We start from the raw sequence: 26,973 nt of genomic DNA, 5'->3' as shown, positions 1-26,973 counted from the left end.
CCATGAGTGGTTAAAAAAAGTTCCAAGACTATATATTCTCCAGTTCAGGCAGGAATGCCCAGTACTTCTCTCAGGGCAGGGAGTTACACAATGGGTGTGAGGACAGAAGTACCCTCCTATCTCACAGGCCTCTTAACACCTAGTTTATAGCCTGAGGAGTCAGGCTGCTCTGGGTAGAGGGTGTAAATAGTCTATTGATAACAGTTTCTGGGAAATGGCATGGAAGGCTATAGAATACACAGTTTTGGGTTACACCCATACAGTGATGAACTGGTCCCAGCTGTTCTAACTAGGACACACTGACATATTGTATGTAATTTCCAGGGGAGGGAAGGTGTCCCTGTGAATAAAACCAGTCTCAGCTGATTGGAAACTGGCTCTGTACCACGACTGCCCTCACCAGACAACACACCTGTGCTCACACAGCCCAAGGTGTGCAACACCCACCACGTAATTTTCTGTTCAAATGACTCTATAAACCTCAAAAAAGAAAAAAGAAAGAGAAAATAATAAACACTCTGACAGACTTTATTACATCTGCCCATGGCATGTAACATTTCCTATTTGTACAACAACGTTTTGCCACTAGAAACCAACAGCGTCCTGAAAGCAGAGTTTTCTCAGCTTTGTTTACCTTCATTTTCTGCTGCAGGCACAATTAAACCAAGCTCTTCCATTTCAGGTTAAGTCATGGAACATATTCACTCCAAAACTGGAACCATACATGAGCTTTTGCTGAAAGCACTGTCAGATTAGCACTGGAAGACTTTGAATGGGTGTATGAATAGGGCTTTTGTGGCCTTGCTACTTCTCAGGCACAAAGCTTTTTTAGCAAGCAAAATATTTTAGCCATTCTTATTTTTACTCTGTGATTTATAACACTGTCCCAAAGCCCTTTGTGAATTTAAAATGCTATGACCATTTTTCCAGGGAGGAATGCTTAAATGGAATATTCCCAGACCCTTGTGTTCCTATAAGAGTCCATGACGCTGCAAATACTGACATGAGTGCTTTTAATAAATTATAAGATGGAATTTTGGCAGAATCAGAGCCTAAATAAGTGGCCATTTCAGAAACACCAAGTAGGTGTTTTACCACGGACCTGTGCAAGCCACAGAGCACAGAAGACTTTAAAGACTGCCTTCATTTTGCTAACTCTGTCTTTACTCATAGTGTCTAAGCAAATAAGAACAAAATTGATGTCCTTTCAGAATGCATTTTATTTATTTCTTTTTAGAAACCACCCTAAGGAAAATGTTGAAGTATCAAAAATGACAATCTTTTTAAATGCTATGGGTTTCTACGGAAGCTTAAAATAGAGTCAATATCTACTTTAGAAGCACTTTACTTCCAAGAGCAAGAAAACCTTATAAGGCATTAATGCTGCAGAGAACCTTTGAATAAAAAGGTATTTCTTTGGATGCTTTGAATCAGAAGAGACTATTCTAAATCTGCATCTCGAACAAAGCTGAAGATGATTTATCTGGATCATGTTTAGGCTGAGCTAAGAAAGGCGTGGCATGTAAGGTTAAGTACAGCAGTAGTTTAAACTCTTATGTTGGACATTCTCTGGGGACATCTGGAAAACCCGAATACAGTCAGCTGTATCCTTCACTAACTGTGAGGATGTAAAAAACACCTCAGTGGTGCTCTCGCTTCCCATATACACTCGATAAAAGGTCTACACAAGGGATAACTCATTTTTAAGACCATCACAAATCAGGTCTATCAGGGTCTACAAACTCATAGTGAGGAATGGGGACAAGTGCAGTGCAAGAGGGTTTAGAGGGGTGTGCCACTGGAAACCACCTCAGAGCACAGATCTTGGCTCTACTCTACAAAAAAAGCCTTTAGTTTTACAGCTTATCTCTGCTAGAAGCATCAGTCTCTGTCTCACAGCCCACATGTGGCTACATGTCGTCGAAGAGGTCCTCTGGCTCACAAGTGTTCTTCAGTGTTTCCAGGTTCCAATCCACAGAATGCTGGCCGGATGTCTTCTGTGAGGCCAGGTCAGGTCTGGAAATGTAAAGCAAAGGGATATGAAACAGTTTTTGGATAAAGATATAAATAATTCCAACATATACTTTGCCACAGTAACACTTCACAGTGAATTCTGAGCTTTTTGTTAAGTTTGCATTTAAGAGAAAAGTGGTTTTTGAAAGACCCAATCACTTGCAGAGACGGCAGTGGTAAAACAGATGAAATTCAGCTTATAAATGTCACAGCTTCAGCTATTTCATCACAATTATTTTTTTTTAAGACCCTGAGAATTTCACCCTGAGTTTCCACAGCAAGAGCGAGGGAGGACAGGAAAGATGCTGAAAACATGCCAAGAACCCATGTGCCCTATTTCATCTGTCTCTCCAGGACACCACTCCAGTAAGGCTCTGCCCTTATGCCTGGGAAGGTGAGGTATCCTGTGTTTCCAAAAATGATGGCATTTGCAACAGCTTCTGATCCCTGTATTAATTTTATTATATTAATCTTATATGTATAGACTGAATACACAAAAAAGTATGAATCCTGCACAGAAAACTTTACTTCTGTGAGCTTAGAGAATTATGAATCACAGGCACATGTGTTTTCAGTGACAAGACATTCCAGGTCAGCATCACCCCTTGCATTCAAAGTAAGACGTGATCTCCCAATCTTGCCTCAGTCCTTGGCTGCAGGGAATTGGGGTAGGAAGCAGGAATCAGACCTGACATGCTTGTACTGCAGGTTTTGGAGTATTGCTGGCTGGAGTTTCATAAGGGTCGATGGCTTCATGACCAGGAATATTCCACTGGTGCAATCCTGACAACAAGTGAAAAACTCATACATTCCCAAGACCAACATATCAGCCACCACGATGGCAAGGACTGGACAGAGGTGGTGGAGAGTGTTGCTCTTACTCTCAAGTAAGGGCTTCCCTGTGAGGGCTCACAAATACAATCTTAATCGTCAGACTGATTAAAGCATTTATTTTGCCTTCAACCACTCCACACTGCAGAGCCAACACAGCAAGTGAAATTCAGCAATTTTTTAAATTTGGTTTCAAACTGATTCAGAGCCAAATTTTCCAAACCTCATTCCTAGAAATCTCCAGGGAGCAGAAGTCTCTATGAAACACTGTGATTTCAAGACGCAGTGAGCTCCTTAAGTCACCAGGCACTGCCTCACATGACTCACAGCCTCTCATACTTCCAGTTCCTTGACCCCTTGGAGGGTCAGAGCTCTCATTATGGACCTTCCTGCTGTGGATCTGGGGAATGAATTTCATTTTGTTCCCCTTTTTTCCCCCCTGAGGAACCAGCACAACCCCAGTAAATGCTGAGTCCTGGATGCTGTCACTTCCCAAGTGGTGTTGAGTATTCAAAGGGGTTTCCTCACCACTCAATCCACCACCCCTGCAAACCCTCTAAATTCAATGTGTTGCTATATTCGGATTATGATAATTACTTTACCTGAAAGTCTAACTGGCTTTCTATCAGGACTCTTCCAAAATGTTCATCTTCAGGCCTGAGTAATTTGTGTCCAAGCATTGTTTATTCTCCTTTTGGTATGCAGTGAGATCTAGACAAATGTTTGTCTCACCAAAAGTCACTGGGATTAACTGTGAAACAGACCTGCCAGAATTGGACCCTCAGAGCACTCCACACTGTTCTGATTGCCAGAAATCAACTTATTTCTGCCCTAATTTAAAAAAAATATACAGGCAGCACACCCCAAGAGTTACATTCACATTCACTCAATGAAGCATTGAAGGCATGTTGTTCTTTTACTTTTCTGGATCTATCCAAAGCATCAAGTCTCCAGTGAGAACAACATATGTAAATCACACAGTGTGGAGCCACACACTAATCATTTTAATTAATTCTGAAAGGTCTCATTAGCAAATAAATTAGGCTGTGAAGACCTCTGTACCACCAGGGGATATTTCGGGTATGGAATCTTTTTTTGGTTTTTGGAGCATATGCTCATATATCATTAAAGCATTTAGGAATAAAAGACTTCTGAGACCCCACATTTGTTGGCTGTGACATTACACCTATTCCAGTATTTTTAGATTTGGACAGGTAAACCTCTTGGTGCTTATGCAGTGTCAATGAGCATTTCATTCTCATTGGCTAAAATAACTGTTTTCAACACTATATTTGAGATCACACCCATAAGCCAAGTCACTGCTGAGTTTCAACATCACACAGTGAGAACTATTAAGCTTCTGTGTCCTTCTAACAACATGTTCCTCATTTAATCTCCAAAAGCTGTAACACCAGGCCTGTGAATAAACGCAACTGCACTACCAGAGTGGAAGCATTAGGCTCTTCACACAAAGATCACAAGAAACTTAATTTTTGGTTTTAAGACTTGGTGATTCCTATTTGCATGGCAATTACTTACTGAGTGGCAACAGCTTGCTTTGTGCTGTGAAGTTATTTTGAATCTTAGGTTCTCGGTGCGGCTGTTACCATACCCTGATGCATAACTGAGTTAATTTCTTCAAATTGCCATGAGTTGTATAGCCCTCTCTTGCCGAAAAGGCTGTAAGTAAGCTATTCTTCTTGAAAGTTTATTTTGCTGGATCTCTTTTTGAAGTCTTAACTTTCTGGTAAACTTAAAATCCATTAACACATCTGGAGAACTGCTGACTATAAGAGATCATTTCATATTTCCTGACATTTAGTTCATAAAATGAGACAGAGGACTAGATGCACAGCTGGTGTGAATCACTGGAGCACTAATAATGTCCGTGGAGCTCTGCTGACTTACACCAGATGAGATCTTGGCCCAAGACTTGGAAGAAAGTGGTTACATGACTTGATATTTCTTTCCACAGCTGAGTAAGAGCTGCAAGGAACAGAAGACATGAAACACTTTGGTGCTTTACAACACAGGAACTAAAAGCCATGCAAGGTGATGGCTTTGCAGAGAAGCTACACAAATAACTACTTTTTTCTGGAAAGATGAAGGATTCCTGCACTTTTCTATTCTTGTAGAGCCAGCCCCGCATATTGTGGTAATGATTCTACTCGAATTTTTGTCCTTGAGCAACTCCCATGGGATCTGGAAAGAGAAATACTCTTGTAAATTAGCATAGATATAAAGACTTTCCAAGAAACTTGAGTAATCTGGGAGGTATCCCTGTGCCCTTCAACCATTGCATTATTTTCTTCATTTTTTTAATTAAGTAAAATAATCAGTTCCAAGCATAAGATGGCATTTTTCTAAGAGGGGATATCTCAGTTGTCACCAGTGGTTTAGGAAAAGGCTGAATTTCTCAGCATGTACATCTTCCCTTATCTTGGTTTAATGGTTCACTTTTGTCATTTTGACATTTATCTTAATGAAGGCTTAATAATAACAGAGGATATAATCTGATATAGTGTTATAAGAATAGGTGACAGCAGCAGCTTGTAGACAGAGAATTCATGGTCATTACAGCATTAACCTTAAGATTTTGAGGCATCTCAAACAGAAACTAAAGCTCATGGTCATAGGTAAAATATTGGCCTTGAATAACCAGGATTCTGTGGTGCTCCCAGTGCTAGTGGGAGACATCCTGACTGGGCAAAAAGAGGAAAGTTAACCATAAAAAGAAAAAGAAATGGATAATGGAAGAGGGGAATAGTCTTTTAGATGCATTGAGAACACCATATGAAGACAGAGCTCTTTAAAGTGGAATATTAAAAGTGTAAGTAGACTAAATGGAAGCTACACGTGATTAAAAATATGATGGTATTCCCCTACAAAAATATGCTACAATGACTATAATATAAGATAAATTATGGAGGTATTTTTCTTTTTAATTCAATTTATAATGGAAAAAGAAATTAAAATGTGTTACTTTTTGGCAGTATTAAGAGTATTCTGCTTGCCAATGTAGTCTAGGCTGGCATTTATTCCTAGAAATTATATGAAAACAAGCCCACATACTTCTAAAGGATTCTGCAAAATGTAAACCCCAGCAAGTCTGGAAGAACTTACTGGATACAATCAGCTTCATGCCCCAAAATTACAGCTGAGGGACTTTTGCCTCAGTTAGTGAAGAAACTGAACTTCTTTTCTGCCAATTTCAATTGTCTGAAGAGAATGGTGGTGTCAGAGATCATCGAAGCCATACCTACACCTGGCCCCAAAACAAATTCACAGAAACTAGACAAAAACACTCAAGAAACAGCTGAAGAGAATGATTCCTGAGGTGTCCACATGTGGCATTTTCCTGTGCTCAGTGTACTGAGCAAACAGTCTAGTCTCAGTTAAGGGCACCAGACAGACAAAACCACCACCACCACCACTAATAATAATAATAAAAATAATAACAATAACAATAATAACAACAATAACAATAATAATCTTGTTCAATTAGACAGTTAATGATGAGTATTTTCAATGCAGTAACCACAAATTTAGTACTCAACCAGGGAATCAATGTTCCTTCATAAGCTTCCTCATCTGGCTGGAGGCCAATCTGCAACTGCACCTGTATCTATCACCACCCCTGCACAACAGGACAAGTCTGGAATCCACTCAATCAACACAACTTAAGTCAAAACTCCAAAAACCAGGAACATGCTAAACACTGTCTTCAGCTCCTGCAAGCTGAATGTTCTAGAATCAGACACCATCATTTGGGGATGATTTTGTTTTATACTTGTACAAGTTGTCTTTTTCTTTACGTATCCTTGGAGACCTTCCAAGGGAGGAAAGTGTGCTTGGAGTCCCTCAGACATCACATAAATGGACACACTGATTGCAGTAAGAGCAAACTCACAAACAAACCTACACTGAGAAGATTCTCATGTATCTCTAAATGATATATCTTCTAATATTTGATATAACTTCCAATAACCACTCTAGATCAGCTCACAACACTACTAGTCATTAACTCTATTTATTTAGTCCTACAAAACAGGAGCTTTTTTAGGGACTTGTATCCTTTCACTTGTAAATTCCCAATTAGCTTCAGCTGGCATTGGTGCAGGTCCTTATTTAAGAAGAACATTCTGGTTTAGTAATATAAATATAGTCCTAGATCTTTCCATCTGATTGAACGTGTTTGCAGATGCTTACTAACAAAGATCTACTTAAAAATGTAATAATAGATGTCACCTATGAGGAAAAGTCAAAACCATGTTTGTTTTAGACCAGTGACACACACTTCTGTGCCTCATTTCCACTTAAACTCCTTCCTGCTTAAATAAACTAGACCACATGCATTTCTAGTAACAGACTAGCACCATTGCCTTCATTGTGGAAAAAATCACAAATCTCCTAATCATAGCTATAAAAGTACAGAGTAAAGCAAAAACTAGGTTTGTTTAAGAATTTTGTCGAGGTCTTTCATAAATCCAGTGCATTGCACATTTATTGGTAAATGTTAGGAGACATTTCTCACGGCCATTATCACATACACATTTATGCAACACCAGCACCAGCTAAACTGTGTTACAATCCTGTTCCACACTGCCAAATCCTGGAGCTGCTTGGTCTCCCTGGCCCTTTCCTGTTCCCTCAGGGGATCACAAACAGTGCCCAGAGACCTGAGGGGGCCAATAAAAACTCCTGGACTTGTTTATCACACAGGAAATGTGTGTCCTCATGCTGCCTCCAAGGGCAGAAAGGGCTAAGATGGCTGTTGCAGCACTGGATTGTGAGGGAGGGGTTTTCCACCTAAAATCTGATGACTGCACATGGCAGCTACAACTGAAAATCAGGTTGAAACAAATCACAAAAGCAAGAGCATTTAACTGGAGAAAAACCGAGTTAAAGTATTTAGTTAAAAGTTTAAATTTGTGCTTGCAAAGCTACCTGTACTACAGGCTCAGCCTTCAGCTCTCTGGGATCCATCCTTTGCATTTGCTGCTACACAGTGAAACTCCCCACTTCCCACATTATTAACATTTAAATTATTCTGAAAGAAAAATGGATTAGTTCAGCGTTCATATGATGAAAGGTTCCCTCGGTACTAGACTAGGGTGCTCTGACATCTTTTTTAAATTACAAGCTATTGCTAAAAACATCCTTTTCTCAGATGGATGTAGGAGAATCCATGGACATAACCCAAAAAATGGTCTTTTAAAAACTGCAAGTGAATTAAGCACATTCTTTTTCCCTGCTGAGCAGTTTGTACATGTACACCTAGGCACCACCAGGAGCCTATTTCTGCCCAGATTACCTATTACCCACAGATCTGTTCAGTGGGATCATTCACTTTAATCAGCTTATTCCAGAAAACCACTTTGGGTCAGTAGAGCATGTGGATATCACTTAGGTATATGTTTTCTAATGGCAAAATGCACTCGGAGAGATACAGCAGCAGTGAGTTCCTAATAAACGAGGGAGCAATGACTTGAATAAACCGGGAGCAGGATTCAATTTACAAGCTAAGGCAGAGCAGACAAAGTATAACAAGTTTCCCTTTCCCTCCCCCAGTAGGTCTCTATTGAATTTAAAATTGTTTTAGTACTGAGAATGCTGCTTTCCTTTCTGCTCCTAACTCCCATTCAACTCCTCCTTATGTTCCTCCTGACCCCTCCACAGCTGCAGATCTGATTTCATTTGTATTTTTCTGAAATAAGAACAAACCTTTGACATTTAAGATTAAACCCCCGCCTACAGTGACGCCTGAGAGCTGAAACCTATTCAAGCAGCAATACCAAAACCAGGTGAAAACAAAACAAAACAAAACAACAAAACCAAAACCAAACCAACAAACCAACAAAACCAAACAAAAACCAAAACAAAAACAACAACAAAAAAACCCCAAAACCAAACAAAACCAAAAAACCAAAACAACAACAACAAAAAAAACCCCACAGAACACCAAAAAAACCAGAAGAGGACACAGTATATCCAGTCCATTGAAAACACAAGGAAAAATGGAAAAATAGGTACAGGTAGACTTTGGGGTGCATAAAGTAAATGAGTATGAGCTGAGAAGCCTTCCTAACTCATTAGTAATACCTTTTTTCACTCTGGATATGTGGTTTAAGATGCTTTAACAATCCTTCCTTTGAGAGCCCACCTATCAAAACATCTGTAAAGAAGTCACTCTCAAAATATATCTTCTACTATTATAAGAAACAGGAATATCTGCAGCTTCTGATGCAATTGCTGTAAGACAGCCTGCAGAGGAAGCTTCAAAAGCCAGTTTTTCTCCTCCAAAACTCCAACAGGTCTCCATCCATTCGAGCTCTCAGGGTCTGCAGTAAGTACTTTACCGGGAGCATTTAATAGCAGACCAAATACCCAAGTCATTTCTTATTGGGTAAATGCTGCAAAAAAGTCTACAATACAAGATTTTTAAGAAAAGTTGTATTATCCTTAAACAAACAACAAAATCCCCACTAACCAAAAGGATGGGACTGTCCCTGCATGGTTTTCTTGTGAAAATTTTTATATAAAGTGGGTTTTTCTTCCTAATGAGCCCCTTTACTTTTTATTTCCACAAATAGTCAAATTCACAGAAAGAGTCTTCAGCCTTTAAATTTCAGAGATTTCAGAGCAGTTTGCATACAAGTAGTACCAGGAGCAAGGGACAGGCTCACCTCACTCATGCACACACATATCTCTCCAGCATTATGGTGATGAAGGTCATGGGCTTAACTGGTGCCAAACCAGCACCAGTCACATCCCAGCTGGGATGATTTCCCCAAGGCTGGAAAGGAGGTGCACCCAGAATGGCCACCAGCCAGCTGTCTCAATTCCACAGCCCAAGCCAGACTTTACCTTCAGCTGTGATCTATTAGTACAAACCTGAAGTACCTTCTCTCAAGTTTTCTCATACTGGTCTGGCTAAAAGAAGCATTCAAGCCACAAACATCATAAAATTTTAATATGCAGAGTGGCCTAGAAATTGTCCTGGTGCTGCACCACTAACAAACTGAGACAGTCTGCCTTCTTGTGAGTTTAAGAGCAGTGCTGTAAGGGAATTTTTAATCTTACAGATGCATTAAGAGAAAAGGGAACACCACACAGGTAGGCAACTGGGACTTTATTAGGAGAAGGTAGATGTCAATCAGAGTAGAATTTTCATGGTGTACATGTAAAAGAGATGTTGCCTGAGCAAAACAACCTAGATGTACCACTGAAAACGGAATTATACCTGCATCTTGAGTTATTGACAACAAGTCCATTTCATGGAAAACCACCAGGTTTTATCCACCCTATAGCACTGGGAAACAGTAAAAGAGTAATGCACATTTTTCAAGTACACTTCTTCCCCTGATGTCTCAATTTTTTTCTTTCCAGAAGAGGAATCCATTCTATGTTTTCATCTTTGGTATTGCTAATTGCAATACAATATTCAGGCAACAGTAATAGAAACTCCTTCTAAACCTGGTGGGAACCAATGAAAGCAATTACAGTGAGGGTTTGGGACTGTCAAACTGTCAAGTTTTGAGTTTAACATAATTCTTTGCAGTCTACCCTTTCTTTGTTGCAGAAGAAAAAGATTACAGGCTGTTTTCTGCTGAGAATGCAGTGAGACCAAGCAAACAGACCATTTAACTGCAGAACACCAAAACACCACATAAACCACCAATAAAGTTATAAATTTAAATAATAAATTGGATATTACTAGCAAAAAAAATATAACACACACGTAAGCCACTTATTTTCTTGGATTCTACAGGGCCCTGAGACCTTTGATGGGGTGGGAGTGAGGAAAAATTTCAAAGATCTAGAAGAGCGTTCATCTAAAATTTATCAGTTGTTCCTCATTTTCTAGGCTGCGGACACGTTGCATTGAGGAGGAAATAATAAAATTCTATAAAATGAGTCAACAGATTTAGCCTGAATACTGAACATATTTTGTCTGAAGTTTTCCCTACAGCTGCTTGCAAAGGAAGCACTGATGCTGATGCTACACACAGACAGTGTCACAAAAGCTTTGCATCCCCAGATAAGGACATTTAACTGACTCTTCATAACAGCAAGAGCTCAAAAGGCAGAAGAAAGAGTTGAAAGACAAGATATAAGGAAAAAAAAGCCTCTTATTTGATTGCTAAAGCTGCTACAAAATCAGAGCAGTAAGAAACATTCATGCTCCCAGAGAGAATTTATTTAGTAAGATGTTGTTTTTCTTCCTGTAAACACCCTAGATCTGTTCCTAGAACTACAAAAATAAGCATATTCAGAAGGTTTGGAAGTAGACTGGAGGTTTATCAGAACCACCCAGTCCTCCTCTAGTCTTCAAACAGCAGAAAATCATGAAAGGAAATACCTCTTGCAAGATTTCTCTGTTACTGCTTTGAAAAACCAGAGGGGATAAAAACAGCCATCCCCCTTCTGCAGAGTGAGATTAAAAATGAGATAATACAAAAATCCAAATTCTTTTGAAGTTTGGATCAAAAAAAGGAATGAAGCCTCAGAGGCAGGGCCAGAGGAAGGGAAGTTACTGATTTATCATATTGAGTCATTCATCTTCAGCACTTCTGTGTGCCTATTATGTGTCAACAATCACAAATTAGACAACAGGAGTGTAATAAAACCAGACATTCCTAGAAAACTCTTCTTGCAGATGATGCTTAATTCAAAGGTGTTTTTTTTTTTTTTTCTTTCAATCATTGCCTGAAAAGACAAAAACTCCAGTTAAACTGTCTCTGGTGAGCAGTTCAGATCAATACAAGATGAACAGCCAAAATTAAATTGATAAAAGGAATGCTGAACCCAAAGACACTTCTCTTTAAAGCAAAAAAACCCAGACAATTCAAATTCCCTCACAGGCACTGTCCTGCCTCACCAGAGCTGACTGGCCTTCACACAGCTTGAAGCCGGTGAACCATTGTGCTGTTAAAAAAGTCTTCATGATGATTAAATGCCTGTAGAATGATCAAAAACTGAAGTGTTACAAAGCCGGGTGAGGGAGAGAAACACTTGGGTGACAGCTTTTGGTGGGCAGGAGCAGTTTTTAAAAAGGTTATGTATACCACAACTCCCGCAGAACCTCAAGTGGATGATGTATTTCCAAACATAAACCCCTGTAATGGAGAAGGGAGTTCCAGAGACACTAAAGGGTTTGCTGGGTTAATGTGTTCACAGTGCTTCTTTGTGCTATGGGAAGTTTAACATAACCTTCGGTCCAGGGGGGCTAGAGTTAGGGTTAGGGTTGGGGGTGGAGAGGATAAAATTAAATTAAAAGTCCAGGGTGGAATAAGCATGTTGTGGTGGCTGATCCCAGCACTGTCCCCCTTCCCCCCGCCCCCATTCCACAGTCTGTTATCCCAGAGTTGTTACCACTGAAAAAAAACAAAAAACACACAGATAAGAATCCTGGTAAAGTTGTTGTTGCAAAAAAAGCACTATAAGTAAAGCACTTTGCATTAACAACTATTTTGCAAGGCCAAATTCCAACCCTGTCATTTAAGGGAGAAATAAAACAACCTTAAAATAGAGATTTGGAAACAGATTTTTCCAACACATCTTGAAGGCAGTTTGCTAAGTGGCTGCCCAGTCATTGTTGTAGCCTCTGGCTCCAAGCACTCGTTTGCATCCTGCAATATCCAACCTCCATAAGAAATCCAAGGAAATACCTGTGGTCCATAGGCCTCCTGAACTTGTCCCTTATGTGACAGATACTCAGGGAGCTCTGCAACATCAAAGGTGTATCTCAGAGCCTGGCAATCTCACTGTATCTGAAATTGGAGGCTATTGAGCAAATTTCAGGAGGATATGTCCTTGCCTATCCTTTTGGAATCATCTATGTCTATGAAGCTATGTATATAAATATATATATAACTATATGTAGGCAGTTAGGAATTGCTCGGCTATGTTTTTCAGCCAAATCAAAGATACACATTAAATATACGTCCATGTTAATTCTAAGAAACATTGGGAAACTAGGGCTTTGGGTACACAAACCAATGACCTAATTACACTCATCCACATACAGCGTTTTTCCTATTCACAACAGATAAAATGCTTAGCAACCTTCACTGCTCTTCCTGAAATTTGTTGCGCAATGTTCCTGTCACCAGTGGTGCTCTGGTCTTAGGCGTGACTGTTTCTGAGACTAAACCACGTACATTCTCAGAAAGTCATGAGGTCTCTCTCAAATTTTAATTTCAGAGTTTAGAGAGGAGACATGAAAAAAGGCTTATGACTTAGAATAGTATGTGGCACTGTCCAGCATAAGTCTGACACCTAATATTAATGAATACTGCAACACACTGCACCTGAAATGCAGATTATACTCTCCTGTATATCCAAGCTTTTAAAAGTGTCCTCTCCAACACAGAAAAAAGCCACTAAAATTTCCTTTTTAAAATACACCATATATATATGACTGGTTTTTGGGGACTGTCTAATCCATGAAGGAAAGACAGATGTTGAATTTATATGTTTGCCAGACAAAATATATAGATAGTAAGCACCAACGTAAATTTGTTTTTGAAGAGCTTTGTGGAAGGGGAACAGATGAGTTGTTCTGTTTGCTGCTGGGACAGGACAGTGTTTATTCCCAGATTCTTTAGTTCCTGTCACAAAGCTGAACTGGTATTTCTGAGTGAATACACTAAAAACAGTCTAGAGGTAAATATTAAACCAATAACCACAAGGTGAATAAAGAGCATTTTTTTGAGACAATCTTTTACTTAAGTCTGATTGTTTCAGTACAATGATCACTCAGGCTTGTATTTCTGTGCTACTAGAAACTTAGTAGAAGAATCTAAAAAAAACCCAAATCAAACATGTCTTTATATACTTGGATGTCAAAGAAATATTTAATGAATTGGAGCAAGTCCTGAGATCTGGACAGCCATGGTTTCAAGTTAAATGGAAATTTCCAGCAGAACTACAGTTACCTCAACAAAAGACACATAAAAATAACTTTGCATTTGTTTTATCACAGCAATTCATCCTTACATGCTATTTTTCAGCTTAAACACATAATTTAGGACAGAGAGGAGTGTATCTTGCTTTCTGTCAAGACAAATACCCTTGATATACAGCGCTCAGAAAATAATCCAAAATGACAGAATTGATTTTGGAAAATGACACTCACTAACACGGCTAATGTTGAGTAACTCCAAGTTGGTACTTACCAGGTTTGGTTTGAACCATAAACTATTTCTTTGCTTATGGAATAATACTTTAACACTGTGGCAGATTTCATGCACAACCCCCCACCCCCTCATTTTAAAGATATAACTATTTCCACAGCGCAGCAAACAATGCCGCATTGTACTGATGACATGGCAAGCAACACGTATTTTTAATTGAAGAGATCACTGAAATAAAGACAGGCTGCACTTTGAGCTCGGTTGGGTTAATCAGCGTTAATTTTCCATAAAGGTATCATGATGGTTATATTTGATTATTGATTATTTGATTTATTTGATATATTGATAGATTTGATTGTTTTAATTGATGCATTTCAGAGAGTAATTCAGGCTCTCCTGTCCACTGACAGCCCTCCACCCCTGACTTTTCCTACTTTTACCTCCCCTTGGATGCTATTTTCCACATTACAGCGCACAAACAGCTGAGCCAGGATTACAAACTCCTCCAACTCCAGGGCCTGCCAAGAGTGTGAGAGCCCATCATGAAGAAGCAGTTCAGTGATCCAAGTTCCTGTTGCCTAATCGGTCCTTTCTCCCTAGCCAGAAGACAGTCATGCCTCTGCTGTGGTTTTCTAAAAAAAAAAACCAAAAAAACCCCACCAAACTACAAAACCCCCCATGAATTACATGACAACACAATGAACTATCAATTACTGACCCAATTTGCGATGCTGGAAACCAAATCCCAAAGAATCCGGTTGATAAACGGAAGTCGTAGGTTGCAAATTTTATTGCTGTGTTTTTACTGGAACATGGTTTGCTCCTCCCAAAATCATCCACATTAACACAGTGCAGGGTCTGGAGCTGTTTAAACAAAGTCTCATCCCACAACTCAACATTTCAGGGAAATTAGCCAAGTAATAAGACAAAGTGTTTTCTTTAGGGTGTTGGAAAAGAGCAAAAAAAGCTTTGAAAAATTAACTTCTGTCCATAAAGCCTTAAAACTTTGGAAATCAATCACATAGCATTTATTTTCTACATAATGAAAGGTATTTGTAATGAATTTTACAATTAAATGAATGAAAATTGCTATATAATCTGTTAGGGACTGTCAAACCACTGTAAAAGAATTCACTGCTATGTCAAGCCCACCATCAAATTTCTTGTGCATTTAGCCATAGGCATTAGAGGAGAAATAACATCTTAAGCTGAAAGAAAACCTCCTCATTCAACTTAATTTAACCTCGAGAGTGAAACATGGAGGCAATAAATTAGCCAGGGGGATCCAGGCAGCACAATGCACACACAGCAATGCAAACAGTACTTGGTTTTCATTGTTATTTTCCACACTGCATCACGTTGGTGCATTGTTAAAACCACTGGAAGAAGAAAAAGCACACGCTTGCATTCGTGTTGGCACGGGCAACGCCACAAGGATGAATTTATGGAATTTTCCTGCTGCTGCTTGCCACAGCTTTCATAGAAGGAGCTTCAGAAAGGAAAGAATCTTTGGGTGCTTTCCAGCAAAGTTAAAGCTCCAGGAGAAACTTAGGCAACATCAAATCACGGCTGTAAAACAGCATCCTCTGGGAAGTCTGACATGGCTTTGCCTTCAAGCATCTCACCAAGCAAGGTTCCTACTCCCATAACTGGGGGAAGGTACGGAAAAAGACCTGTTCTGAGGACAATCACAACAGACTATGCCTCAGCAGCAATGTATTTGGGTTGCTTCCTTTCTAGTGATTTTTTTTTAGGTTTTTTTTCATTGTTTTGGGGTTTTTTCTGTTGTTGTTGGATTTTTGGTTGGGTTTTTTGTTTGTTTGTTTGTTTTTTCTTTAGTGGACAGACAAAAAAATTCTCTCTTTTCCTTCTTTTCTAATACTTTAATGTTCTTGTTCATTGTCAGGGGGTCTCTTGCACCAGTAGGTCTCAAACTTTCAAGCCCTCTGTGATGGCACTTGTTTCAAGTCAAGCTTTTTTCCAGTAATTCTGCACGCTGGGATTTTGTGCAATGAATAAAAAAAAAAAAAAAAAAGGGTCTTTGGATGGAATCTCATTCATAATCCTACTGAAAGCAGGGCTCCTGGTAGCAGGAACCTGTAGGAAGATTCAAAGAGGCAAAGGCACTCAGTTTAATATTGTAAAGAACTATAAATCACAGAATCCCAGGATATTTAGGGTTGGAAGGGACCTCTAGAGATCATCCAACCCAACCCCCTGCCCAGGCAGGGTTCCCTGGAGCAGGTGACACAGGGATGTGTCCAGGTGGGTCTGGGACGTCTCCAGACAGAGACACTCCACACTTCCCTGGGCAGCTGTTCCAGGCTCTGCTACCTCCATGGAAAGAAGTTATGCCTCATGCTGAGGGGGAACTTACGGTGTTTTGGTTTATGGCCATTGCTCCTTGTCCTGTCACTGGGCACCACTGAACAGAGTCTGGGACTATCCTCTGACACCCCTTGGGGATATTTGTGTGGATTGACGGGATCCCCTCTCAGCCTTCTCCTCTCCAGAGTTACCAGGCCCAGCTCCTGCAGTCTCTGCTCATCAGGGAGATGCTCCAGATCCCTCATCATCTTACATAAGATGCTGGAAATCTGACTCCACAGAGGATATGAATATAAGTCTAAAGATTTAATTAAAGAAAATGCTCAAAAATAAAGAAACAAGCAGCCTTCTTTAAAAAATACACTCAGCTGTGCTGTCCTACAAAAGATGCACACGTGCTATGAAATGCTATGGTTGAAACTGGAAAAGTCACACAGCACATATCCTCTCTGCACATTAATTATGTACTGGAAACACTGCAGGATTCCTTTTCCACAGCCCAAAGATGAGTTTTTCAATCAGAGCAGCTCATTTCAGCAGAAACTACTCCCTAATGTGGATGGAGACATCATTCATCCAAATAAGTGTCATTTGAATTTAATGAAACCCCAACTTAGACTCTGTTCAGCTCAGCTGATCCCAAAACATTAGTGTGATTGCAAGAGACATAGAGAAAATGACACATGGAGAATGCCAATGGAGAACAAGCACTTTATCTATAGAAATAATTTCTAAGAAAACAAGGTGCATGACAAGGAGGCAGGATGCCCTGACAATTGAAAGAGAAATCTGTGACAATTCAGTGCTCGCACATCTATTGAAAACAGATCTAAAGCTGCACTGGCCTTCTTGTATGCACAAACTAATTAATTTCTATATTTACACTGGTTTTCCAGAATATAGTATTAGATGAGAGGTCTTTATTTACCTTACAAAGGACTGTGAAGAGAAACGAGCTCTGTAAAGTTTGTCAGACTAATCTACTTCCTCCAGAAGAACTCTTCCTCACTACTAATATTTTTGCAGCACACTGTTAAATTCAGCAAGAGATGCTGCTTCATTTTGCTCTGGAAATACCATTCTGCAAGCCAATAAATATAACTGACAATTTCTTACTATATTATCCAAAAGTTCATATTCATTTCAAGCCATCTTTTCTAATCCCGTTCCTCATATTACATCCTCTGCTCCGTGTTGATAGCCTTCAAGCCTTATCAAATGCTTCCTTTGTCCTTTAGCCCACCAGTATGTATTTAACCTAAAATCATCCCTTATAAATCTGGGCTCCAAATACCTTTCCCATGTATGCTGCTCTTCTCTCCATCTCTCCACCTGTCAATATCCCTCTGCTAATGAGATTTCAGCATCCTCAGTGACAGGAGACCTCTGCTTATTAGACTAAAATTGAATTAGTCTTCATTGCTGTCAAATCACTATTCCAAATTCATGCCTAATTTGCTGTCATTTACTACATTTAAGTCTCTTCTGGTATTACTGCTTTCCCAAGGCCTCTCTCACTCACAGGAATCTGTGCCTCAAATTATTTTTCCCTTGACAGGCTTGTGCTAATTAGTATTTCTAAAATGCTTTTAAAATGGAAAGCACTATATAAATATTAAGTATTCTTATCTGCAATGGGAAACATGATGATTGCCATTGTCACATAAACTTCACATCCACACACTTTGTGCACTGTCCTTGGTCATGGGCACTTGATTTCCTACCTGAATGCATTAATGGGAAATATTTATGTGTGGGCTGTGTACACACAAGAGCTGCATCATGCACTGTATGTGTGACACACACAAAATACAGCCCAAACCACTCCACTGTTTATGTATTTAATGTAAACAGAAGCTCAGTCTGGTTTGCAGCTTTGCAAATTGTATTTTACAACAACTTTCACTGTATAAACACTGTCTTGCTGAATTATTGACTACCTAGCAATGCCTGGTGCAGAGGATTTTCAGTACTGAATGAAATGATGTTTGGTATTAATCATTCAAAATACAAAACAAACAAACCCCTCTATATTTCCACTATCTGGAGTTTCCTGTATTTGACTTTAATGTGTATAATTTCAAATGCTCTGCTCCATAAAGATGTGGGATATATTTCTGTACAGTTTAACACCTTCAGAACATGGCAGATGATGGTGTGCATCATCCCCTCCCACCAGAGGAGGTGATGTCCCATGGTGCCCTTGGGGCTCACAGTTCATGGCTGCTGGGTTGATGGCACAAAGCACAAGCCCGAGGGGATGATGAGTACTGGGTACACAAAGGGAGGAAACTGACCCAGAAAATCTGTTAAAGCAGGCATTAAATAGGCTGGCAAGGGTTACTCTTCCAAAAATGCTGCATTCTTGGTCTCGGTCCAATAAATCACTTACCATAGAAGCCAGTGGAATTACCTAGGGATTCGAAGGTTAAATCTGTGTTTACATGTTTTGTTTGGTCAGGATCACAGCCACCACCCTCCAGGGCTCATCCACTGCTTAGCCCAGGAGGTTTTTTTAAGTCTATAAATTTTTGTGTCAGGAAGCTCTGCGACAACTATTCCACAAGCCTTGCTCCAAAGGGATGGGGATGGCATATCTTCACTTTCACCTGTATTTTTTCCAATAAAACTATTTACTATGGGTCATGTTATGAGGCCTTTCACCACATTCTCTCTTTTTCTGGTGTCCCTCTACAAAGTTCAGACCAAAGAAAAAAAGCTAGCACTTAATCTTCTTAAAGACTGTAAAGAAGCCATCCTATACAACCATCTAATGTTTTTGTGTGACAGCCTGTATTTGTTGAACTCTACTGGGTGGTGCCGAGCTCCCAAATGACAGATCTGTTCCCACTATTCCCTTCCAGGTGGAGGTGGGTACACCTGTGTTTTACTTCCTAAACCATAGCTTCAGATAAAAAGAGTGCTTATTTTGGGGATTGTTTAGGCAGAGCAGCATACAACCAGAGCACCCATAATGTGGTGACCACAAGACCCAAAAAAAAGGTGTGTTTGCCTCCCTTACAAAAGCAAGAATGAAGCCCCAACCTCATATAAAATGTCTAGACTTTGGATAAAAAGTCACCAACGCTGGTGCTGCTGCTGGTTACTGAATTACCATGAAGACAAAGCTGTACACTAATGCCAGTCACATTCAGGGATGAGAAGCAGGCTGGAGACAATCCCTTCAGCGTTTTGCCCACAGCCTCCAGGATGCAGCCACAGGACCAGCTTCCCGGGTCCCACCCAACCTGCAGGTGATCCTCAACCCACATCCTTTCCCCACTCAAGCACATCTCACCTCCTGAGAGGCAGCTGGAGCACAGGAGGATCTGCAATATCTCTGCCACGATTATTACTTTATTTATAATTGTTAACACCAGTCTGCTCAGCATCTCACTGAGCCACAAAGGCACCCCCTTGAAATAATTGACAAAACATCAGGATAAATTCAGTACAATCTTCGCAGAAACAAGGGAAACCTGAGGTGAATTAACAAAATGCAAAGGAAGAGGCCACACTTTACTAGCTACAGATGGTTTATTTCAAGGGTACAGCAGACTTTGTTGTAGTTTCTCTCTGTTAATTTGACTGTACAAATTCAACTTGCTTTAGTTTCTGCCATTGAGACAACACTTTTAATTGACTGTTACCCTCCATGCACTACAGTGTGGTAAAATTGCCTCAGATTTTGTTTTCTGGCACCAAGTAGATAAACTAACACAATGCTGTTTTGGAAAAAAAAGTTTCCTGTATTCACTCAATTACCCCCCCCCAAAAAAGCACATGCAATTTTTATTTGTACTACTATTCCTAGTAAAATGCAACTACAAAAACAGGAAGGTTAGTTTGCAAGGGATTTTTGTCAAATAGATGCTCGGGGTGATTCCAGCAAAGATGATGGAAAACTCACAGCCATTTTATGAAGGGGAAAACATCACAGAAAACAAGTGTTTATCAGCAGTGATTACCTTCCCAAGTATTTCAGTACTGGGGGAAATATTTACCAAAAAAAGCCAATCCTAACATGAAAGAACAGCACCTGTTGCTGTTTCCACAAGTAGCAGGTTTAAAAGACATAAAAACTGGGACAGCCTTAAAGGAATTTTCCAAGATTCCATCCAGGAATGCCTCTTCTCTGGCTGAAAACCAGCTGGGCACCTTGCTGAGCAATCTTTAATCAAATTGTCTGTGATAGAGAGAAATATTTAGGAGTACTAGGAAAAGAAAGTCAGATCTATTTACACTAGTGACCTAAGCAGAAGCTTGATTTGAGATTTAAAGGCAGAAAAAGTGAACAAATGCACAATTTCATTCTCATAGTCCAAGTTACGGAGGCATAAACAGATAAATATGTCAGTAAAATCAATTTGCTTTTACTGCACACTAAGCTCTTATGAATGACCAACTTCTCAGCACCACATTTCTTTTAAAGATTAATTTATTCCTAGTCAAAAATCCTGTATGCCAAGTTTCAGCACAGAATAAAATCTTTACAGTAGAGTTATACATTTTTTGAAAAGTGTGTTCTATGTAGTCACATACACTTAACAATTACAAGGGCGGCAGGTGTCACTATGACAAATGATGTAAAGTTCAATTTAAACAGCAGAGAATCCACTGAAACACTTTGGAAACTGCCACAGATCACTTAACATTTTATATGAAAAAAAAATTAAAAAAACTAATTCCCCTCCCTAACATTTAATTTCCCTTCCCAAAAGGCAAAACAAAGAAAATACAGACATAGATTCTTTGTAATTAACAGGACTGCGGTTTTACAGCCAAACATGGGCCAAGAAGTGAAAAGTTAAAAAATTAGGCATTAGACAACATACATTGGTCTGTATGAGAACCATGGCAATCTGCAAAATAGCTCAGGATACAAGAGCATGAGGTCAGCTGTTTTCAGTAGATAATTGTACATATAAGCATCCTTACCTCAGAGACAAGGCATGCAACAACACACAGGGATTTCTGGCAGTTTCAAAACAATTATATTTGCCTACCATATTACCTAAACAAATACAGGAAGCATGGTCACTAATCACAGTTATGATTTAAATATTAAGGGAGGGAAAAAATTATATTTTCTTTACTTCCCTCCTTCCACTTTCTTCTGCAAATCACGGTTTCCATAGCACTGTTTACAACACAATGGCCTCTTCCTCTCCTTGCTCAAACTCTCTGATGTCACAGAGCACTTTAACACCTACTTAACTTTAAAGCCATGGGATTCCTATAGGGGTGCCAAGGTGAAGGTGTTTTGCTCAGTTCAGGGGCAAAAAGGAAAGAGACCACGAAAGAAAAGTAAAAAATGCAACATCTACTAGCTTAAGGACAATCTTCCTGTTCCTTTTAGACTGTCCTATTTTAAGTGCTTTGATTTCCAGCATTATCTGCAGGTTTCACATGGGAATCCTGTTCCTCCTAAACCAGGCTTTGCTCAGGGCTGTACCTGGTAGCACTTGAGTCCTACTAATACTGTTGATCAATGGTTATTAATATTACTGATCCATATGTTACTCTACATATTCTTGCACCAAAAGTTCAGTCAAGGCCAGGTCAGACAGGGCTTGGAGCAACCTGGGATACTGAAAGGTGTCTCCGCCCATGGCAGGATGTGGAATGACATGAAATTTAAGGTCCTTTCCAACCCAAACCATTCTGGAATTCTATGAATAATTCACCACACTGCTATTGGTGTCACTACCTGTCTGCAAACCAGCAAAACAACCATAAAAGCAGCAATTTTAACTCACAGGATTTGTAATAGTAAAAAAAACCCCAATGAAACAGTACTAACTGCAAACATCAGAGATGTTCAGCAGCACTGGCCAAACTTAACATGCAAACAAAAATATTCTGGGAGAAGGTTCAAGTGGAAGTTTTACTTTTTAGTTTTCTTTTAAGAAAAATACAGTCTGTGGAGAAATTGGGCGTGGGACTGGAAGTGGCCTGTTGTTTTTTTTTTTTGCTCCTTCCTCAGTTTGCCCTCAGGAAGCAAAGCCCCTTTTGTCTCAGGCAGCCTCACCACCCTCCCCAGCAGTAGCTGCTGCTCCCGGCAGTTTGACCTCCCCATTCAATGGGATCTGCAGGGAATGCTGGAACAATCAATCTCATCCACTCTGTCCCAGGAAGAGCCAGCAACCCATAGCTGTCAACAGTTGTGTCCTCAGCAGCTGCCTCTTTCACCTGTGCCTGCAGATAATAGATATTTAAGCTCTTCCTCTCCTTGAAATGAACATTTTAATCCCAAAAATATGCATATTATCTGTTAGACTTTTTTGGGTTTTTTTTTCTTTTTTTTGCTTCATCTTAACAACTCTGGCCTCGGTTCAACAATGCACTTAAGCATGTGCTTAGTTTTAAGTAGATGAATAGACCTGTTGAAAAAATGCTCCAGTTAAGCATAAAATTGATAATGTGCTTCAGTGTTTTGGATTAGGCTTTAATTGCAGGAAAAGTTTAAAGCCATATTGTATAACACTTAAACATCCACCCATAAGCAATTTATGCTTTCCCTTAAAAAAATAGATATAGTAATGCTCCCTGCAAGAACCAAAGTACAGTGTTAAGGATCACTAAGATGAAACCCATGTTATCTTGCAATGTGATAATCATACTGTAAAAAATGATCTGTGATTTTTATGCTAATCTTTGATGTCACACACAAAAGAGATTTTTTTTTCATCAGCCTCTGAAACTCAGATTATATACTTTAGAAATACCAGTGCAGTCTAGGCTCTTTTTGGCTAACTCGTTCTGTTTTCAAATCCCAAATACAGTAATTAATGTAATCACAATTCCAGACCACACTTGTCACCATGTCTTACATGCTTTACAGTAGATCTGTCTTTTTTTAAAGAGGAAACCATAATTTCTTGCAGCACTGTCTTCCTCATCTACTTAGAACAAAAAAACCCCTGTGTTAGTTTTACTGTGAAATACCCCAAATAAATATTTTAAATGGCAAAAGAGCAAGCATAAGCATGCCTTTCCCCCTGCCTTAGATACTTAAGAATATCTATCAGGATAAATTTAGCAAGAAATGAGATTTATCCTGTCCTCAGGACCCATGCAATCTTAACACCCACCACAGGGAATTTCACCTGTCCTTGTGCAATAAGGTGTCTCACAGAAATCTTCACCCAAATCTGAAAATTTGAAGTGCCTTATTCAGCATGTGAGTGATACATGGTGCATAAGAAGATGAGCCCAGGGATGTGCAGGATAGTTATGCTTTTGCAAAGGAAGGGAATAGACAGGAAGGGGTATCTGTAATGAGGATCAGGGATAAATACAAACTGCTGACAACAAAGAATGAACTTCGGCACCAGATTGAATAAATATGAATTGGTCATGAAACACTAAGCATATGACTGAAATCTAAGCACAAGGGGGACTTTGAAGCTCTGAAGTTGTGCAAGATGATTGGTACTCAGACCCAGACTCCAGCTGCCTTAAAATCACCCAGTTCTGTGTCTCATTCCTGATGAGGTCCTGAGCAAGGCTCATCCTCTGTGCCAGTTACAGCAAAATATTTATGGGATAGCTGATAGAAAAAGCACACAGTAAGAGGAAGGGATAAAAAGGCCAGAAGACATTTCTCTCTGCAGCTGTCAGTAGGAAGCTGCACACAGAAAAAACACTCCAAGAAGTTTTTGCACTGCTTTTTTTCCTCAAGAGGCATGGATACAATGATACCTATTCAGTACCCAAAGCCTCAGAAAAATAGAGAATTATACTTTCCTGCCTCTATGTGCAGTTCTCTGTTCACATATATTGTCCAGCAGCAAATGAGACAGAGACAGAATATAGTTTCTGTAACAAAACAGAATTGTGTCTGTTGGGACCTCTGACGTGTTAGAAATACCAAACTTTTATTCATATCATCAACATACTGGGACTTCTCAAAAGATAAAGAAAAATATTTTATCAGACTGAATCAATACTTGGACTTTCTCACCAAACATCGCAGTGCTTTATTCCTACAGGGCTGCCTGAGAGCTGTCGTCTGAAACCACTGCTATCACATAAATCAATTTTTTTATTATTAATTACAAGAATTTTCCCTGCAGTTCCAGTGGGAAGTGTTCATATATTGATCTCTTCCAAGGTACTTCCAGATGTGATCTAACTATCCTATTTTGCCACCTTTGCAAAGTCCCCACAAGTTGTTAAAAACCCCATTTCTACTCATCGGCTGTGCCACTAAACTATCTGATTTCTCTCACCTGTTTTACAAAGGACTGTCCAGTATGGGAGACACCCAGTGGTACCAGTTTTCCTTTATTTGTACCAGTCCAAACCAAGCAGGGCACTACAAAAATTGCCAAGGGTATGAGAGGAGCAACCTATGAAGATTAGACAGCCAGAGCTAAGGAATTTTTTAAGTGTACATCAAATAAAATATATTGATGCTAAGACTGCAAAGCAACCTCACCCACTGACTGTTTTAAAATTCAGGCAGGTATGTTTTTCCTTCTAAAATCAGATTGCATGGGAGCAAAGATAACACCATGTGGGCATCATTTGGATGAAAAAAAAAATCCCAACAGGATGTTTCGATACATTTTCTGTTAATGATTTTTGTCTCTATTGAACTGCAGATATACCAGATGTGACTGTATCAGTATCTTCCCCAGACAATAAAAAAGACAAGCTATTGCAGTCAGAAAGCAGTGAAGAAGAGATCCCTTTATTTTCTGTGCTCAGAAAGAAGCCAAATATAGTTTTGATAAACGCACAAGGTTGGTTGACTTAGATTTGAACCATGATCATGCAAATGAATATTGCCTGTGACCCTTAACGAGGTGCCACAGCAAAGCACAGTCACTGCAGAACAAGACCCCTCTTGACAGAGGATAAAATCAGACAGTTTAGACAAAGGGAAGCACAATAAATTCAAGTGACTCCATTAGTCACAGCCTCATATTTCATTAATGTTGTGGCTTGTATGACTGAGTAATTTTCATGCAAATAGGAAGGACTAACATCTTAATTTCACCCTGAATCAAGTCACAGATTTATCTTGCACTAGTGTCCTTCCACCATTCTCTGCAATGAACTGTACTCTTAGTGGTGGGGAAAAGCAACTTGAATCTGGTGGAATCATTTGACATAGAACATTATCTTACCTGATTTAGGCCTGTCAAAGTACACTGAGCAACATTTATGAATGCTAACCCTGCAAGTAACAGGAGAGCAGCAGGAATAATCAACATAACTGCAAAAAGCCAAGACATTTATAAGTAGTTTCCTGCACTGCAACAAAAAGACTTACACTACTCTATGACTTCAACAATATTATTCAAGAGATGATTAAAATTTCTCCTCTACCTCTCCAGCCAAATGGATTCAGTAGATACCAGAGCATAATCATGTCTGGCAATTGGTAAGAGTTCTGAAAATGACTATTTTTTATGCTGTGGTTTGATGAGCAAGCAGATTTTCATCTCTGTGTATAAACCTGATTGTCTTAATGCAGTAAATCCTGTGCAAAATTGTTTGCTTGGAGGGCACTGCACCGTGAAAACAAAAAGAGTCTGATATTTATATTGGTTTTGTAGAGTCTTCTCAAGCACCAGGGTTGGATTTTATGAACTAAGAGAGGCAAATACAATCTTAGTTCAAAATGCATCAGGCCTGCTCCAGAAATCTCAGCTCTACATGTTTGAGAGTAAAATATAAATGCCTAACAATGTTGTTTTCCCTATTGACACACTCTTTTAATACAGTCTGCTACTTATTCAACTGCTATTACAGCAGTTTTTAAAATCAACACTGCATTTTTGAAGCCACCATGTCTACCCATAAATAAAGGGAGATATTCTCACAGCGACTTAATGAACAACCAGTTCTGCAATCTCTTGCAACACAGATCTCAGATGGTTGGGTGAGAAAACACACGGGTTTTATTTCCAAATGCTTATCATCTCTCATGAACCCAGACTAACCAGAACAGCACAAGGGCAGTAGAACACCTGAAACCAGGTTTCAGCTCCTTGTCACAATACTCTGCAGTGAGAATTGCTTCTGTTGACATTTCAGTGGGTGACAACCTTTATAAAACATGGGTTTGTTTTCAAGCAGCTGGCCACAATTCCTCACCACACAGATCGTCTTAGCAGCACATCTTCCATCACACTTATTGTTCACTGTGCTATTTAAGGAACTGAGGACAGAGTGGAAACATATTTTAAGTGAAAACAAAGAATCATCTTGATGTTTTGGTAGAAGAGATGGAGAAGGGACATGTGGTATCACAGGCCCAGACAAGAGCTCCGCATACAAACATCATCTTTCTTGCAGCTGAAAAACCAACACTGTGCCACTGCTCGGGGTGTGAGGGCTCCCCATGCAGCACCACGCACGTGTTACACCCACACCACTCATGACTCACTGAATCTTACAGAAGGTTGTAGGTGAACAGAGTCTCTCTGTGCTTTAATGGCTCATAGGGAAAAACAGGCAAGAGAACGACAAAAATCATAGTATTCAGATAATGAAACAATTATCCACTTCAAAATAATGAAGAAAACACCTTTCATAAGGGAATTTCTTTCCTTTGTTTTTTTGGGTTTTTTTTTTCCCCTGGAAATACACCAGTCTGTATCCCTTTTATCCTTCCCATAAGTTATTTTAAAGGCTACAGATGATTCTG

General features: G+C 39.5%; 1 protein-coding gene across 1 annotated transcript in view; it reads right to left on the bottom strand.

Annotated features, from left to right (window-relative positions):
• Window positions 1–510: 510 nt before the first annotated feature.
• The window catches only part of XRCC4 (X-ray repair cross complementing 4), a 139,510-nt gene continuing 113,047 nt past the window's right edge, over window positions 511–26,973 (bottom strand). The window contains exon 9 of the mRNA XM_027634610.1: window positions 511–2,016. Coding sequence (XP_027490411.1) covers window positions 1,911–2,016 — 106 coding nt within the window. The 3' untranslated portion in view covers window positions 511–1,910. The remainder of the gene's footprint in view (window positions 2,017–26,973) is intronic.

Source organism: Corapipo altera, unplaced genomic scaffold (assembly GCF_003945725.1).
Source record: "Corapipo altera isolate COAL_440 unplaced genomic scaffold, ASM394572v1 61411, whole genome shotgun sequence".
Classification (NCBI taxonomy): domain Eukaryota; kingdom Metazoa; phylum Chordata; class Aves; order Passeriformes; family Pipridae; genus Corapipo; species Corapipo altera.
The sequence above is the reverse complement of the archived record's forward strand: the minus strand, read 5'-3'. Positions and strand labels throughout refer to the sequence as shown.